Here is an 18,498-nt window from a genome sequence, read left to right as displayed (position 1 = left end):
AATTACTCTTTGATGATAATTTATCTTTGTATATTTTTAAAATAAACCAATTTACCTCTTTGTCGTATGGTGTAAATTGTTATTTTTTTTTTCACAAGAAAATAATTTGTTCATTTACAATATCACATGAGGTTGCTTACATTTATCCCCATATATGTATATGTTGAGTTCGAGTTCGAATATTTTATTGGCAAGTTGTTTTTGTGTACATATAATAAATAATTTTTTTATATTTTAAAATATATTATTAAAAAATATATATAACCCAACAAATAATGTTTCCAAAAAAAAAAAAATTAACTTACGATATTATAGACACAACAAAAGATTTTTGGTGTACTTGTGTTAAAATGACGCAGAGTCTCTTTTGTAATGCAAGAAAAGGTAATTAATTACAATTAATTTTTTAAGATAATCTAATTAGGGGTATGATTCTCATATTTAAAAATTTATGATGCAGTCTCACTAGCCATCATTTGTGAGTGTAGGTGATTTTTCTTTTTTATACTAATCATCATGGTACACAACTTCTGCGTGCATGTAATAAATAATTTTTCACACTTTAAAATATATTATAAATAAGAATAAAATTATTAATTGAACAGTTGAGTTAATGTAAAACTTAAGGAGCTAAATAAGTTAGTTAACTTATCATACGACAGTCAATTTTTCGAATTACAAAAAACAAAAAAAAAAAAAAAAAGATATGCAGCGATATCAAAACCGTCATTTTTTGTCTATAGCACTTTTTTTCTTTTTAGTAATAGTATAGAAATATAGATACCATAGTGTTATATTTTGTGGTTATTTAATATATATATAGGTACCATATATATAAAAAAAATAAAAATACAGGATTTTTTTTATCTTTTATTTTCGACTCATTACAATTATAGATATAACAAAACAAATACTACCATAAAATTCATCAACTTAAGACAAGATTTTAACTAATTGTCTTTGTTGCACCAAAAACTACACGAGACACTCTGTAGAATATAGTCAATGTTCCACCATAAAATATATCAAAATAAAACAAGAATTTAACCTTTAAATTAGAGAATAATTGTAATGTCTCAAATACAAAGGCACCGTAATATTTAAAGTAAATTATAACAATCTCTCTTGAGATTTGTTATAATTATAAATATCATCTTGTTGTTTGAAAGTTTATTGATATAACATTGATTATAACGATTGTTCAACAAAAAGCCTAGTCCGTTAGTCTGTGCTAGGTTTTCATTCAATTTTTGTTATGAACTAACCAAAATGACCTTATGAGCTAAGATTTATATTTTACTTATTTTTTAAATTTTTTTAATTTTTTTTATGTCTTAAGTGAATTTTTTTTCATTCATCTCATTCATTTTTTATAACTTAAAATTCAAAACATCCATGTAAGGATTACATACATAATTTCGTAAAATATCATGGAATATTGATAATTTTTCAAGCAATAAAAATATTTCTTAATTATTCTAAATATCAAGAGAACTTATTGTAATCTACTCTACATGCTATTTGATTCCGTCCATAAATCTGTTTAATGACGGTTATTTAGTAAAAATCCTCTAGAAAATCTATTTGCCTTGGGCAAACTCACTGAATAAGACGAAAATCCATGCAACTTTACCTAGATCGTGTGCGACTCGATCTACTAACCTACAACGATAGTCGTTGATGTTTCATCTAAGGACTCCAAGATTGTCACGTGAACCCGTATGGTCAATTATAATTAGCTCCTATAAGTACAGGCTGTTTCAATTTATAAGGTATGCATTAATTACAAAGATGTCTATCTCCGGGACCCCAATGATCCCAAAAATCAAATTTAGCTTAAACACCAAAGTATTATATTTATGAGTCACGCCAACAAACCTAACGATTTGCATTATAAACCAACCCAATTAATCATCCTGATCAAAAGGTGTAGGAAATCAAACTAAACTTCACTAAAGTTGTTAGATCATCATCGACCTCGACTCGAATCAATATTAATCCCTTAGTTTATTTTATTCATGTGATTTTTCATATGTAGTTTCTTTTGTCATGTGATCTATACCAAATAAAATTCAATTGTTACTCATTTATTTCAAGAAGATACAAATTCATAAGAAGTCTACCGTGTTATATAATTAAGGTTGCTTTTTGTTTTTTTATCTCATATTATGCATTTCGAGTGTGATGTGCAGTGCACATATATCGAAGAAATGCGCTTTAGTAAGTAACACGACAACAATGGATTTTGATTGTTGCAGTTTGATCTGTAACTAAAATCGCAATTCACAGACCTAAGATGTTGCCTGATTGAGGATTGTTATTTTCGGTTCTCAAGATGTGCCAAAAAGATGCAAGTCGGTAATCAACTTGCCCAAAAGCGAGTTTATTACCACACACTGGTACACTTCAGATAATTGGAGGAAGAGATACCGGAGAGGAGCGTGGCCTGTTTTTTCTGTTCTCTCTGGTCGCTCTAGTCTTTCTCCAGTCATTCCTCCCTCGCATCGCTCTCTGCAAAAACCCCGATCCATCGCTGCATCGATTGAATTCTGGGTTTTCTCCACCTACCTAGATTCTATTTGAATTTTTCAAAATTTCAGAGCTAGTAGAAGGTGAATAAAAATTGAATGTGGAGATCCGCTTCCATGTTTGCCCCGCACATTTCTCGCTTTCTCTCCCTAGTCCTGCTTTCCCTCTTGGTGAGCATTTTCTTTTACATTTTTTTTTCTTTTATGTATCTTTTGATGACCTTTTTTTTTTTAATTGTATCTCAATTTTGTTGGAATATACTAAATTTACACTAATCTGAAATGTTGTATTGTTTTCTATAAGTGTGTACTTGAGTGTTTGAATATAGGTATAAGTTAATTACAACCATTTAGTTACTGAGAAATGGATGGACGAGAGAAAAAAAAAATGAATGTTGAATGCGTTTGAGTGGAAGTGTTGATACTGTGATGATCTTTGTTGTAATATCTTTTTGGTGGCAGTTATTGGGGGATAGGTCAAATGGGGCTCCTTTCCAGAATCTTAGAAGCGGGAATTCATCCGTATTTTCTCTGTTTAACCTCAAAGAGAAAAGTCGGTTCTGGAGTGAGTCTGTCATACGCAGTGGTATGATTTTATTCTTCTGTGTAAAAACCTTCAATATTCGTATCAGCATGTATTATCCTTATCCTTTGGTTCAGTTCATAATAATACACGGCATCTTCTTCTTCTGTTTTTTTTTTGCCACTATTTGATTGACATTGATGGTGAGTACAGACTTTGATGATTTGGAGTCATCTAGCCCGGGCAAATTTGAAGCCATCAACTACACCAAGGCAGGTACTTATTCTATGTAGCAATACATCTCTTTAGGGAACGACCAAGTTCCACAAGATTGTATTACTTGAGCATCATGGCAATATGATTGACCTCTCATAATTGTGTCCTTTGAGATGTTTGAATTCAATGATTGAGCAGTTTCCGTAAATGAATTGTATGCCAAAACCTTTTATTTTAGCCAGAATTTTGTGATTCCTTAAGTTATTCTTTCTCTAAAGTCTGAAGCCTTGATTTGTTCCTTGGAGCTTGGAGCTGCTGCTTCTTCTTTGTATTTAGTTGAATTTCACTGGCATGACAGGAGAGATACATCTATGAACTTATCAAAAATTAGTCCTAAAAAGAGTCCAACTAACGAACCAGGGACATTAACTATGGGATTGTTGATTTGGTGACTAGTTGTTTGAAACATTGTTCAGATTTAGTTTCAACCACTTTTTCCTTCTACAGTGAAGAATGATACTTGTCACATGTGTGCATATGCATGTGCTACCTTTTACATTGAATTGTAATCTAGTTTAAGATGGTTTGCTTATTTGTTTGTCTCCGAAGGAAGTGAAGAGCAATACCTTAGTTCTGGTTCTGTTTGACATTGCTATCCAAATTATAACTACAAATTTTAAATTATTACTAAATTAAAAAACCTAGTGTCCATTAGTTTACATCAGGCAGTGCAGGATTTTGTGTATGGTTTAAGCAAGGTGAGCTTACTGCTCAGCAACTTCCTGAAAATAACTATAAGTATGTGGTGCATTTAGACACAATTGTTGTAAGTATGGCAGAGAGAGGGTTTAGCAAGATCAGGTTGCAGATTTAGGAGCAGTCTCTTATTCCTTTTAGTTTTAGCCTAAAATATGCTTAAGAGAATTTGGTGCCAACAAGAGAAGAGTTGTTTACTGCATAATAAAAATTGTTATACAAATTTGTGGACTGCATGTTCCAGAAAGGTCAACCGGAACTCTTTGTCTACTTCGCCAATCTGTTAATGGATCAAGGAGGTTGAACGGTTACCTCACCATGTTCCATAAGGGATCATTTTCAGGAGTTCTGGACTTCTGGTCATACCATCTTCCGATGCATTATTCTGTCTCTAGACTGATAACTCAATTTACAATTTAATCAGCATTTTTGCAGTTTTGATGTAGGGTATTCTGTTGCTCAAATTTTACTCATTGACAAACAATATTGAATTTTGCATAATTGGTTTCTTACTCATGCATACTTTTCATTGTTATTTCACTTAAATTTTACTTCATCTGAGCTTAAAGTTTATTTTTCTTGGATCAGGTAATATTGCAAATTATTTGAAGCTTTTGGAAGTTGACTCGATGTACCTTCCAGTGCCTGTAAACTTTATTTTTATCGGATTTGAAGAGAATGGGAACAAAGGTACATTGAGATGCTACTCAATACATTCGGAAAGCTTCACTTTCAACCACCCTGCCATTTTCAAAGCAGTGTGTAACTTTCTCCCATTATTTCTTCTTCAGAATTTAAGCTAAACACTGAAGAGTTAGAGCGCTGGTTCACAAAAATTGATCATATTTTTGAACACACGAGGGTTCCAAAAATTGGAGAAATCCTGACACCGTTTTACAAGATCAGTGTGGATCGAGAACAACGTCACCATCTTCCCCTAATAAGTCACATAAATTACAAGTACTGCTCGCATATTAATTGTATTCTCCTTCAATTCTTGATTTTCCTTGTATATTGATTGAAGAAATTGCATGCCTTCTTTTCTGGAACCTATTGTTATTGGTATTATTTATTATTGTTTGTAATGTATCTATCTATCTATTTATTTATTTTTATATGGAGCTGTAGCTTTTCTGTCCATGCCATCCAAATGGGTGAAAAAGTCACATCCATATTTGAGCGTGCTATTGATGTCCTTGGTCGCACGGATGATATATCTGGTACCAGGTACTTTAACGCTCCTTGAACTAGGTCCAGACTTGAAATTTTGAGGTATTTGTTTATAAAATAATTGGTTTGTCCTCATTGTTTGTACTCTTTGTTTGCTTCTCTGCAAAGGGATGATGGAGTAGGTCATTGGCAAGTTGATGTTGATATGATGGATGTTGTCTTCACTAGCCTTGTGGAGTATTTACAATTGGAAGATGCATATAACATCTTTATTTTGAACCCAAAGCGTGATGCCAAAAGAGTTAAGTATGGTTATCGGTAAGTCTTCTTGAAATAGCTTTTGCATGATTATGAGATTTGAGCAGTGGCGATCAAGTTTTAGCTACACTAGATACCATTTGCAATTTTGTTACTTTTGAGCAATGGCAAAGACATTTTAGTATTTTCTCCTTCAGTAAATTATACAAAAGAAAGATAAAAGGTCTAAATTTTTAAACTGAAAAGACTCACTTTATTAAAAACGTGATTTGAATCTGGATGGCATTCTTAACACGATGATATCTGATTAGCGCATAAGATTTGAGTTGGATATTCATTGAGAGATTACCATTTTGTAGGGTAATGTGAATATCCCGGTAACCAAATAGACAAAATATAGAGGTGGCAAATGGGTAACTGGGCCTTGGCCTAAATGAGTTGGGTTAAAAATTGGTTGGGTCCAATATGGGTTCAAATGTATGGGTAAAAAGTAGATAGGGTTGGAATTTAGAAATGGGTTGGTTTGGGTGTGGTTGGGTTCAATGCAATATATTGAATTTTTGAAAATTGCCATCATTTTCGTATACTAGTTTAAGAATATACTAGCGTTTAGCAAGTTATGATATCAAATTAGATTTCAATATAATTAAAATTTTCAAAATATTGCACGGATCAAATAGAAGCAATAAGAGTGTTCAATGTTTGGTGAACTGACTTGACTGAAACTTTAACTGAAACATTTGAGTTTGTATTCAATTAATTTATAGAAATCTTGAATTTTATTTTGGTTTATCATACCATACCAATACTAAAATATTATATATATATATTTTATTTAATTTTTATGTACACATATAATTTTGATTTATAGTGTTTAATTAACTGATTCAATTTTTAGTAAAAAAATTGATTTACTGGAATATCAAACTAAAGTAGCAAAGAATATTTAGTAACTACCAAAACTGAACTGAACTCGTTATCCGGTATGGCATTTTTTCCAGAATTTTTTATACACGGTCGATTTGATTTTACTCAATGAATACCTCTAAACATTAACTTAATAGTTAGAAATTTGATGTCTCTCATGCCATTCTTTTTAAGTCAAATGAAAATATTATAGTAGAATCTTCCTTCAATTGCATAGTATTATTAAAATTCATTATTCATTGGTTAATAGAAACTAGATATGACGAACCCATTTAGAACAATTAGGAACCATATAGGACGTATGATCTAGTTTGACTTAATAAAGCACAATCCATATTGACTTAAGAGTCCTATACACAACCCACATTGGGCTCAAGTTACATTTTGTACCTATCGCAATCCAAAACTAGGTGGGTTGGGTTGGAAGCATGGGCCTCAACCCATTGTTATCTTTATGCATGCAGGTTGCTGCTGTGTCTGAGACCTGATCTGAGAAGACTTGCACCCCCTTGCAATAGGAATTTAGGCTTGATAACAACGTCTTTTGCATGGCCTTTACCCTCAATTCTGTTTTTTATGTTATGTACATCTTATTAGTCGAAGCTCAGACTGATGAAGCTGCTTTCTTCACAGCTCTTCTTATGAATAGCTTGAAAAATCACGCTTCTGGATACATTTTCTAACATATTTATTTGCAATTATGGTAGCCTTTGGACAAAGGATATCATTAGTGACATTATATGGCATGGGGCAAATGAGTGTATGCTTATCTTTGAGGAAACTGGGGAAGAATTTCCTTCTACATTATGCTTCCATCCATTCTGAGCAGGTGTATTATGTTGAAGCTTAATACTGTACGAGTCTCACCCGATCAGTTATGAGTCTAATTAATCACAAATACTGTCCACACAGTGCAGAATTTCCTTCTAAGTTATGCTTCCATCCAAACTGAGCAGGTACACCTGTTGAAGCTTAATATGAAAAGAGTCTCACCCAATCAATGATGAGTCTAATTAATCACTAAAATCTTTGTTGTCTTAACATTAAGTTAGCATTTATGTCTGCTTGACAAGTAAAGCGCTCCTCTCCATCTTGGGGCCAATAAGGAAGAATGACTATAAATTTAGATGATTCAGGGGTGCATGGCTTCCTTGATCATATACTGCAGTTATTCTGAGCTTTTACAGCTTGTTATGCTACTATGGGTGTGTTAATAGTGACATATTTTTTTACCATGTTCTATCACTCTGTGTACCATATGATGCCTTCATTTTGGACATGCTAAGACATGATATTAATCTTTCCAGGCAAATATCTGAAGGTGTATGCTTAATGGGGGATTACACGAGTGGTTAAGTCGGTTATAATATATTTGGCTTTAAAATGAGTCTTCAAGATGATTTTTAGAGTGGTTATGGTGATATGATGCCAACATCTGGATTTAGTTTGTTGTTTCTTGAGATTGTAGGATTTTTAATGAATAAATTGTATTTGTGATAGCTACCAAAGAAAGAGATCTCATTCCCAGCCTTATAGTTGCAAGCATGAATTCACTTATTTTATAGCATCTCTTTGATTTGTTGCCTGCATGTTAGATGGATGTATTACTCTTTAATTCTGCAGGTAATTCTGTTTTGACTAATCTTTGTTCATATACTTAATATCCATTGCTTCCTAAGGAAAAATCTGTGTTGCACATATTGGTGTGTATTTACTTCACCAGGTGTCTTTTGTTTACTTTGATTTCATTTTACAGGAGAGGCTTATCTGAGTCTGAAATAAACTATCTGAAGGAGGTATATTTTATGATTACGTAGTGCACTTGCTCTCCCTTTTCATTATATATATTCATTACACTCTCTCTGTTTTCCATTTCCCTTCTGATAATGTAGCACAATAAATTTTTACTCCAAACTCATAGGATCCACAAATTATCTATATATCAAATTACTGTGAATCATTGTTGTATCTCAAGTGAGGAACCCGTTTTCTACCAGTTTGCTTGGTGTTCTGCCACTTTGAGCTACCTATTTCGACTTTTGAACTATCTGGCTTTCGTTCCTATTTCTTTCCTTTATGCACTATCTCATTCTATCTCTCCTGGTATTAATTTATGCAGAATAAGGCCTTGCAGGCAAGAATTCTTCAGCCTGCAAGTATTCCGGAGAGTGTTCTTGGTGCGTAGAACTTGCCTTTGCATATCGGTCTTTCTCTAGTGAGATGAGATACATAGTTTGCAGTTGCTGATTTATACATTTGATAATCTTGCCAGCTCTTGATAAGATCAAAAGGCCTTTGTACGAAAAGCATCCTATGGCAAAGTTCTCCTGGACTGTAATGGAGGAAACTGACACGGTACATTATACTCCTGCATAGCTTTGTCATGTATCTATCTGTGACTTACATAAGGGAGAAATTCCAGAACTCTAACTAACTAGTTATACCTTAATTAATTAACTATAAACTTGTAGACCTTCTGAAGTGGCAATACAGGCAATATCCCCTTTTTCTTTGCATGAGATTTTTTCTTAATTTGAATGCTGGCTGAAAATCTATTGATAGTGCAATATGAGTGTAGCTTTCATCTGTGTGTTGATATAACACTTTGTGGCAACTCCTGCACCATTGAGGATAGTTCCATTTGATTAAGTTTCTAAGAAACTACTGCATATTATCTTTGATAAATTTGAGAAAGCAAAATGTGAGGAAACAGATAGAGCACGTCGGTCCATGCTTTCTTCCATTTTCTGCAAAAAATCTAGCTTTCCATGTCATGGCTTTAATTTGTCTTTCTTGGATTTATCTGTAACAATTTTCAGATAGAGTGGTATAATAAGTGCCTGGATGCATTGAACAACGTCGAGAGGCTGTATCAAGGGAAAGACACAGCTGATATAATACAAAGCAAAGTTTTGCAGGTATATTCCTTTGTTTGTTCTGTTTTAGGGATGAAATATTCATCACAAAAGGCAAATCCTTGCTTCACATCGAGAATTGGCTGTGCCTGCATGGATGGGATTCTCTAGGTCTTTTAGCCATTATATTAATGAAGTTTCTAATTTGATCTTTTCAATTTTGTGCAGCTTTTGAATGGGAAATATAATGATTTGAAGCTTATCTCAGAAAAAGATTTGAAGTCTGGGGACTTTAGTGGCTTTCATGCTGAATGTCTCACAGATACATGGATTGGAAACCAAAGGTTAAATACATTTGTTTTCCTCCCTCCCCTCTCACTTGTTTATTCTTCTTCTTTTCGGTAGGATTTCAATTCTTAATTGTTTGCAAATGGTATATGTCAGGTGGGCATTCATTGACTTGACTGCGGGCCCTTTTTCATGGGGACCTTCCGTAGGCGGAGAAGGTGTACGCACAGAACAAAGCCTACCGAATGTGGAGAAAACAATTGGTGCAGTTGCAGGTATAAGTTAATCTAGTGATTCTGTCTATTAGGTGTAATTAGTTGAACTAATTGATCGCATGGTGCTGGGATTTCCACCTGCAATATTTCTGCTGCCTTCCGTGATCATATTCATTTCACACGAATAGTTATCTGGATTTTTTATGGGCCCCTGTCAGTATGGAATTTGAGGTTCTTAACATTTTTGTTTCATTTCCTTGTACGATGATGGCTATTTTGAGTTGCCTGCAAATTCTTTGTGTCAATCACATACTGTGGGAGGCGCTTCAGATATTAGCGGTCCCTAGCCATGTTATATATATGTAGTAATTGAAAATGATGAAAAATGTCAGAGTTGATTTTTCTATTAAGTGATTGACTATGGTAAAAGAATGTTGGAGTTGATTTTTCTATTAAATGATTGACTGTGGTTAAAGAATGTTGGAGTTGATTTTTCTATTAAATGATTGACTGTGGTTAAAGAATGTTGGAGTTGATTTTTCTTTTAATTGGTTTTGACCTTTCAATATTCCTTTCCTAATACATCCAGAAATTTCCGAAGATGAAGCAGAAGATCGCTTACAAGAGACAATACAGGAGAAGTTTGCTGTATTTGGTGAAGTATGCATTTATTCGATTTTATTATGGTATTGAATAATATGTGAAGAAAATGCTGTGCATATAGTCGCTGGTGATAACGATGATAGAATGTACAGGAACATTATTGCTTGCGTTCTATGTGAGATAAGGTTCTTTTTCAAATATACTTTTCCTATTAAAATACACTATGTCATTTATGGATGTCATCCTTGTGGCTGAGTTTAGTAGTATATGAAGTACATACACTATTTAATTGAGGAACTCCTTAAAGAAATAATGTCAGAAAAAGGGTATAGCCTTTGCACGCATTTTTAATGGCAGTCTTCGAGATTTCCAGCACAAGTATAAAGAGTCGAGAATTTAGTTCAGCATCTCTCTCTCTCTATATATATATATGTCTGTGGTTATGTGTTTTCTTTTTTCTTTGTTGGTTTTGGAATAATATGACACGTGACCTCTAACATGGCCTTGTACTTAATAATCCTTCTGTCCCGAACCTAGGTTCTTCCTTTCCTGGATGTTCTCAAACGAGACTGTTTCCTAACATAACTGTTATTGCCCAAAACTATCCACTGAACTAAAGTAACAAAATAACATCATCATTATCCTTAACCACTATTTTTGAGGTCTATTAGTTAGAAGTTAGAAAATACACACTCTTCAACCCTAATATACAACCCGTGCCAGGTCAAACTAGCCTCATAATTTTGGGATGCAGGGAGCGTGTTGTATCATTCTACCTACCAGGTAGACATACGAGCTGATTTTTAAACTTAGGATGTTAGTCCGACTGGCCATGGTGAAGTACGATTGTCTTGAGTTTTTATATATCAGAGTGTAGTTGTTGACATGAGATGAACCTTTATGTCATAAGAATACTGCATATTACCTCTGAAATCACTGGCATTAACCATCTTATCTGCGAGGGCAACTGGTGGTGTAAGTAAAGAAGTTACTTTGGATTGGGAAGTTGGTCAACAGCTATTTGATGAATTGATGGTGTAAAGGGTTGACCAGACACAATGTGGCTTCTAGAGAAAACTTGAACTAAATTTATACCTATGAAGATTCTCAGAATTTTCTCGTTATCATTGCTTTATAAAAATTATGGATGGATATATTTGAGATTGAACATTGTCGTACTCGCTAAACATTGTTATCAGGATTGCTGAAGGCTGCATTTTGCTTTATGGTTATTGTTCTTGCTATATTTCAGAAATGTCTGAAAATTGCCACACTTGTAGATATTGTTACCAGGATGAATATATTTTTCTGGTTATTATTCTTTGCCATGTTATAAGAATTTGTGTAAACTTCTATTCAACTTTTGTTGTTGTTTGTAGAGGAGTATATTTTTGATTTCTTGGTATTTCTGTATAAATTTATAATCACTTGCTCATTCTTTGTTTTAGATGTAGTGACAACTGATGAGCTATGAGTTTAATGCAAATTTTGACCATAGCATGTTTGTCATTTGTTACAGAAAGAACATCAGGCTATTGATATCCTTCTTGCTGAAATAGACATATATGAGCTATTTAGTTTCAAACATTGCAAGGGAAGGAAGGTCAAGCTTGCACTTTGTGAAGGTAATGCACTTTTGCTTGACCTGTAGCTTTCACATTGGCTGTCTTGGTTTCTTGGTATTAAAACTACTTGGATAAATAAGCTATTTTGCCAGTCAGTTAAATTTGTGCAGTGTTTATTTTACAGTTTGGCATAGTTTTTATCATGGACCAGCCACTAAACTAATAACCAATTCTATTGTAATTAAACAGAGCTTGATGAGCGCATGCAAGATTTGAAAAATGAGCTCCAGGCTTTTGAGGGTGAGGAATATGATGAAAGTCATAAGAGAAAAGCTATGGAGGCATTGAAACGCATGGAGAACTGGAATTTGTTCAGTGATACTCATGAGGTTTGCTATTCTATTTCTTCTATATTTGTCATGTTCCCGAATAATTTATGGTGGTCCCGCTTGAGCTCCTGTTAAATTGCTGCATATCTTCCACCCTGTTCTGTCACTGGGAATCAATTTGTCATGCTGACAGCCTGTGGATCGTGTAGGACTTCCAAAATTACACGGTTGCACGTGATACTTTCCTTTCACATCTGGGGGCAACACTGTGGGGTTCGTTGAGACACATAATTTCTCCCTCTCTTGCAGATGGTGCATTCCACTACTATGAGACAATTTCCTTTCAGTTGTTTTTCATCACTCAAGAGGTAAACATATGTGGATAATTAAGTATTCTGGAATTTAAGAGGGAGGCATTTCAAACTTATTTTTCCTCTGGCTTTATCCATGCAGAAAGTAAGACATATTAAGCAGTTACCTATTGATCTGAAGAGTCTGATGGACGGCCTTTCATCGCTGGTGTTACCTTCACAGAAAGTTCAGTTTAGTCCACACATGTATGTCAATTTTGTTGGTTCTTTATGGATAGTTTTCAGTATTGTATGATTCCTACTGTTTATTGTCATTTCCTCCATAATAAGTACCTGCATGTTATTGAGGGGTACAAATGTTGCAGGCATGGATGAACCAAAGTGCCCCTTCAATAGTGAGCCATTTATGGTTGTAAAATCTGCACAAGAAATGTAATATTCCATAATTGCAAGCAGCAGCAGATGAAACATAATAGACAATACACTTTAAAGAAATGTATAAGTGTATATGACTGACCTGATGAATTTCTAGTACCTAGTTCTGACAGTTTTTTCTTGAAATAGTTCTACATCATATATTAACTGAAATTGAAATATAAATGCATAATTGGGTTTTCCCATCTAAGTGAGTAATTCATTTATGCCTTTCTGAGAACTATTTTAAGAAAGCATAATTTGACTTATATATTTATTTGAAATATTTAACATGAAATCATATTCATTTGATGAAGAATCTTATGGAAGTAGATATGGTTGTTCAGTTTGAGAAATTGGCGAGAAGTACATTCCTGAATTTCTTTTGTCGGAGATTACCGAAAGTTTCAACCTTTATCTTGCCCAAGAGAAGAAGAGATTTATGACGTTCATCATGAAAATATAATATGAAATAAAAAGTATTAGAGCCTGCAATGTATTATCATATATTCACTCAGCAAAAACCTTATTCTACACATATCTATGAAGTTCTTGAACATGAGAAATTGTTGATGTTTTGAGCCTGCTGCTAGATTATTTGTTGATACCTTAATGATAAATTTTGAATTTTTATGGTGATTGTGATAGAACCAACTATTGCTTTGCTTAGTTGATTTACTGTTTTTCATAGGTTACCACTGTCCGAGGATCCTGCTTTGGCGATGGCATTTTCAGTGGCTAGAAGAGCAGCTGCTGTACCTTTGTTACTTGTGAATGGAACATATAGAAAAACTGTTCGTTCATATCTTGATTCTTCTATTCTTCAGCATCAGTTGCAGAGGCTAAATGATCATGCTTCCTTGAAAGGTTTAATTGCGTGGCAGTTTACTTGTTTGTTCGAAATTTTATTTGAATGAGCTAGTTGTGCAGAAGCATATATGTATACTAGTTTGCCTGTCTACAGACTACATAATAGCTTTTTGGCTTCCATGAGATCCCTCATTGCTTTCTTCATTACCGGAGAGAAAGAGATAGGAGGTTGGTTTGTATTTTGGTCTCCCAGTTTAGCTAATTGTATGCTTCAGAGCAGTTTGGAACATAATTTATCGCATGAATGGTGACACTGCGATAAAAATGAAAATTTTGCCCCTATAGGCAACTACTTGGTGATGTTAATTGATTTTTTTCCATCTGAAGCGTCATGCTTCTTTTTGTACAGTCTGAGGAGATTTACTTTCTTGTTAAGTGCATGCTTGCATCTGGACACTGAATTGGTTATGGTTGTCAATTCTGGTCATTTAAATGGCATGAGATAGTTCTGGATGATTAGCTTAAAATAGCTTCGACTCTGTTTTAATCAGGTAAATAGTAGATACATTCCCAAGGATCTTGGTTTTGGTATGAGACTTCATTTTTCTCATATGATTATGTGTATTTGGAAGCACATTTATATTTATTAAAGAGATGCTAAAGATTTTGTATAATATTGCTTTACAACTGTCCTATGTTTCTAGCTATTCAAAGGTTATTATTATCATTTAAAGCTTATGTAATCATGCTATTTTCAGTAATGTACTGTATTTTGTTTGGTGATGTAGGGTCGCATGCACATAGCAGGTCTACGCTGGAAGTCCCTATTTTTTGGTTCATTCACGGTGATGCTTTACTAGTCGACAAGCATTATCAGGCAAAAGCGCTCTCTGATATGGTTATTGTTGTCCAGTCAGAGCCATCATCCTGGGAAAGCCATCTGCAATGCAATGGACAGTCACTTCTGTGGGACTTGAGGTTAAGTAAATTTACTTAAAACTCTCATTGGTAGAGTTAAATAGATGAGTAGATTCACCACTCAATGACTCTGTCGAAGTTCAGAAATTTGATCATTGCATCAAATGGAAGCATTTCTTTACACCTCTTTGTGCTGCCCAATGCATAATAAAATGCTTTACTTTTGATGATGAAGCATGAATTTGTAACAGTAAATTGACCTTGATATTGTCAGCCTTCCCAGTATTTTCTTTCTTGAGGCTATGATAAGATAGTAATTGGGTGGATATCTTTGGTTGTTCTATTGCATATTGAGATTCAATACAATTGAAAGACAATTTCTCACAGTATATGATTTTCTTAATTTTTATATCCCTCAAGGCTGTTCACCAAAATTTCCATGGAGGTTGGTTGGAATCTTGTATTAACTTACAATTTGTCTTTGCTAGTAACGAATTTGCAATAAAGCACAAGCAATTCTTTTTTGCTACAGGAGGCCTACAAAAGCTGCTCTAGCTGCAGTCTCGGAACATCTCGCTGGGTTGCTTCCTCTTCATCTTGTTTATAGTCAAGCCCATGAAACTGCAATTGAGGTAATAACGTGCTTGCTGCACTTCATGTTAAATGTTTGATAGTTCTAGATATTGCAAAACGACTGCTTGCGTTGAACAAAGTTTGCAAACAAACTTTGAATTGTATGGAAAATATTCATGAGGTTATAAGATTACATAATGTAAATTATAAACATATCTTATGAAAATAAGTACATAGGTTCTTTTCTCTAGCTTGGTCCTTTTAGCAAGCTACATATCCAAAAACCACCAGGAACAGGAAAACAAAATTGCAAGGAATCCCAAAAATGGAAAAATTGGATCTATGTTCAACGGATCACACCTAGCAAGAAAAAAAGTATTTTGTTTTGGTTCAGCCTGTCGTCACATGTGAAATAACGGACGGTATATCTTTAGCAACCGCTTTTCCCCCGGGATCTGTTGCAGGAAAGGGATAATGTGCAACTTTGAGTTGTCAATTATATCCTTTATGCATTTGATAGTATCTTATTACCAATGAAGAAATAAACTTTTTAGATTCATTGCCAACATCTGCTTTCTTGGCGCAATAGCACCACTGTTATGCTCAATTTCAAACCCTCGATTTTATGTTAAATGTCATGCCAAGTTGTATAGAACATCAATTTCATTTGCCTCTAGTTCTCCGTAAGATTCACAAAAATTCTATGAAAATGCTCCAGTCCTTGGTTGTTGTAATTATATGGTTCATTGTGCTCACTTTGCTCTAAGTCTGTTTGGATGTGTTTAACCCTAGTGTGTATGCATGTACACTAGACAGGATTATTTTTTTCTTGCTTGTTTATACTAACTTTATTTCTACACATCTTGTTCTGCCTCAGGATTGGATATGGTCAGTGGGTTGTAACCCATTGTCTGTCACCTCCCACGGGTGGCATATCTCTCAGTTCCAGTATGATACTATAGCTAGGAGCTATATACTCACAACTCTTGAGGAATCAATACAAGTTGTGAATTCAGCCATTCATCTTCTTGTCATGGAGCGTACTTGTATCCTTTCTTGTAGTCTTGGTAGAAGCCAGGTTCATTAATTGAATTAAAAATCCTGAAAAATAGCCAAATTTCTCTAGATCCTTTTGTATATGAGTGTTCATGAAAATGCTTTTTGCTATAACCTAATGCCACAAAGAGGAGTTATAGAGCTTGACCTGTACATATAAAAAGTGCCACTAGTGCTGATGGTAACGCTGTCGTATATGATTATCGCTAAAGCTTTTTCTTTTGAGTGCAAACTAGGCTTCATGCGTGGTTCATCAGCAACTCTTGAACCATGGTAGTTTGGTCATGACAAACGTGGACCTTTTTAATACTCTTAAAAGCAAATTTGGTTTTTAAGATTGTTTCTGGATTTCTATATTTGGAGTTCCTCTTAAATTATCTGTTTTGGAATAAATATTTTCATTGTTGATACTAAATGAAATTCAGCAGAACAGACTTTCAAGCTCTTCCGTTCCCAGGAGCGTGAGTTGGTGAACAAGTATAATTATGTTGTTAGTCTCTGGAGAAGAGTAAGTGCCTCTAAAACTGCATTAGATTGTACATACTCCAGATCAGCAGTACTGTTTATAGCTAGGCAAATTGCTAGATATTTCAAACTTCCATTTGGGTTTTCTTTCAGATATCAACTGTTACTGGCGAACTACGATATACCGATGCCTTGAGGCTGCTTCACACTCTAGAGGATGCATCAAAAGGGTTAGCATACAAAAATTACGTTTTTCTCTCTCTTCATTACCAATGATATCTGTTAATATTTAAAATTAGCTCCAGTTATGCAAGTATCCTAGTTTTATAAATACTCGATCTATGTCGGGCTTCAAGTTATTATATGAACAAGTTTTACTTCTTCCTTTGACTGTTGGCATATTCAGTGATGGAACTTATCATTTAAGAATATTGATGGATACGGTCTTTTTGCTGCCCAGTCTCCCACCCCTTATCCAGTATTTTGCTTTTCAGTCAGCAAAGAATAGGGTGGAATTGTGCATGAATCAATGCAGTCTACTTTAATTTGCACTACTATTATGCTCACAAGATTTTTTGTCTGCAGATTTGCTGATTACGTGAATGTAACTATAGTGAGCCTGCATCCGATTCACTGCACTAGGCAGAGGAAAGTCGAGGTTGAGTTTGACTCGACTACAATTCCTGCCTTTTTGGTTGTTATACTTATCCTTTGGTTTGTATTAAAGCCAAGACGACCAAAGCCGAAGATCAACTGACAACATCACTGAATATATGCCGCAAAGTCGAGCACATGTTCTTTAGGCATCAAAAGGGGAGAAGAGCACATGCCACCTTATAGTTGTTGAGAACAGAGGATAGGCCTAGTTAGATTTTCAGAACTGTTCTAGCCGTAATGAAGGGCAGCTTCTCTAATTGTAAAATTTTTTCATCATACAATATATAGATTTTGCATTCCTCTGGTGAAAATTTTTAAGAGATTTTGCAGTTTTGTGATTGAGGGCATGCCTCTTTTACTGCGGCAAAGCGTTTCTGTGTATTGGTTGTGATTTCAATCATAATTCTCTAATGCCAAGAATGCAAGACGACTCCTAACAAACCCACCATCTTCCCAAGATCCAAATGCCTCAAACATTCAAGTAATGTTTTTTAATGGTTTTGCCAATACTATCTTCATTAATCTTTATCCACCTAATGGTTTTGCCAATACTATCTTCATTAATCTTTATCTACCTTTTTTTCTTAAAATTTTTCAAAATATATTTTAGATCTTTCTAAATTAAAACGAGGGGTAGTTTAGTTGTCGAGAAATTAAGGTCGGGAATGTTCCCAAACAATGTGTACATATTAATTATTTTAATAACAGTTGATAATTTAATATAATAATAGTTTTTGAATTATATATATATATTTAATATAGGAAGACCAACAGTACTTTTTTTCTTGAATGAACCAACAATAGTTATTGATTGATCATATATATATATATGTTATAGGTAATCGGTGTATATTATTACTAATTATTAAAATTGATGATGTAATATTCACCAAAAAAAATCAAATGAAATCAAACAAAGTCTATAAATTCTATATGTCTGGTGGATAGATTTAGTCATTTGGCTAAAGTTTATTTTTTTAAAAAAATTATATTCTCATATATAAGATGTATTTATAGTTTATAAGACATCAAATGTTATTTATAAATAATTTAAATTATTT

General features: G+C 34.0%; 1 protein-coding gene across 2 annotated transcripts; it reads left to right on the top strand.

The window, feature by feature from the left end:
• Window positions 1-2,364: 2,364 nt before the first annotated feature.
• Window positions 2,365-17,779, top strand: LOC105161979 (uncharacterized). 2 transcript variants are annotated; one of them, XM_011079867.3, is made up of 25 exons: window positions 2,365-2,699; window positions 2,991-3,114; window positions 3,265-3,327; window positions 4,612-4,713; window positions 4,815-4,983; window positions 5,152-5,250; window positions 5,362-5,511; window positions 8,135-8,174; window positions 8,498-8,555; window positions 8,651-8,733; window positions 9,198-9,296; window positions 9,462-9,577; window positions 9,678-9,796; window positions 10,326-10,396; window positions 11,859-11,964; window positions 12,154-12,293; window positions 12,443-12,601; window positions 12,687-12,790; window positions 13,650-13,825; window positions 14,557-14,746; window positions 15,219-15,318; window positions 16,137-16,305; window positions 16,741-16,823; window positions 16,934-17,010; window positions 17,366-17,779. In XM_011079867.3, the coding sequence occupies exons 1-25, from the start codon at window positions 2,628-2,630 to the stop codon at window positions 17,535-17,537; spliced, it is 2,841 nt and encodes a 946-aa protein (XP_011078169.1). In that variant the 5' UTR covers window positions 2,365-2,627; the 3' UTR covers window positions 17,538-17,779. The 2 variants fall into 2 exon arrangements, with proteins under 2 accessions (XP_011078169.1, XP_020549534.1); XM_020693875.2 differs by lacking the exon at window positions 2,365-2,699 and having other exon boundaries at window positions 3,034-3,114; window positions 3,265-3,323.
• The last annotated feature ends 719 nt before the right edge of the window (window positions 17,780-18,498 follow it).

This window comes from Sesamum indicum, linkage group LG5 (genome assembly GCF_026168435.1).
Source record: "Sesamum indicum cultivar Baizhima isolate 11 linkage group LG5, ASM2616843v1, whole genome shotgun sequence".
NCBI classification, from domain to species: Eukaryota; Viridiplantae; Streptophyta; class Magnoliopsida; order Lamiales; family Pedaliaceae; genus Sesamum; species Sesamum indicum.
The sequence above is the reverse complement of the archived record's forward strand: the minus strand, read 5'-3'. Positions and strand labels throughout refer to the sequence as shown.

Excerpts from the sequence above, each read along its gene's own strand:
- LOC105161979 (XM_011079867.3), top strand. The coding sequence starts at position 2,628 with ATGTGGAGATCCGCTTCCATGTTTGCCCCGCACATTTCTCGCTTTCTC. Across the intron at positions 8,734-9,197 it reads TAATGGAGGAAACTGACACG|ATAGAGTGGTATAATAAGTG; the intron begins GTACATTATACT and ends AACAATTTTCAG. Across the intron at positions 13,826-14,556 it reads TGATCATGCTTCCTTGAAAG|GGTCGCATGCACATAGCAGG; the intron begins GTTTAATTGCGT and ends TTGGTGATGTAG.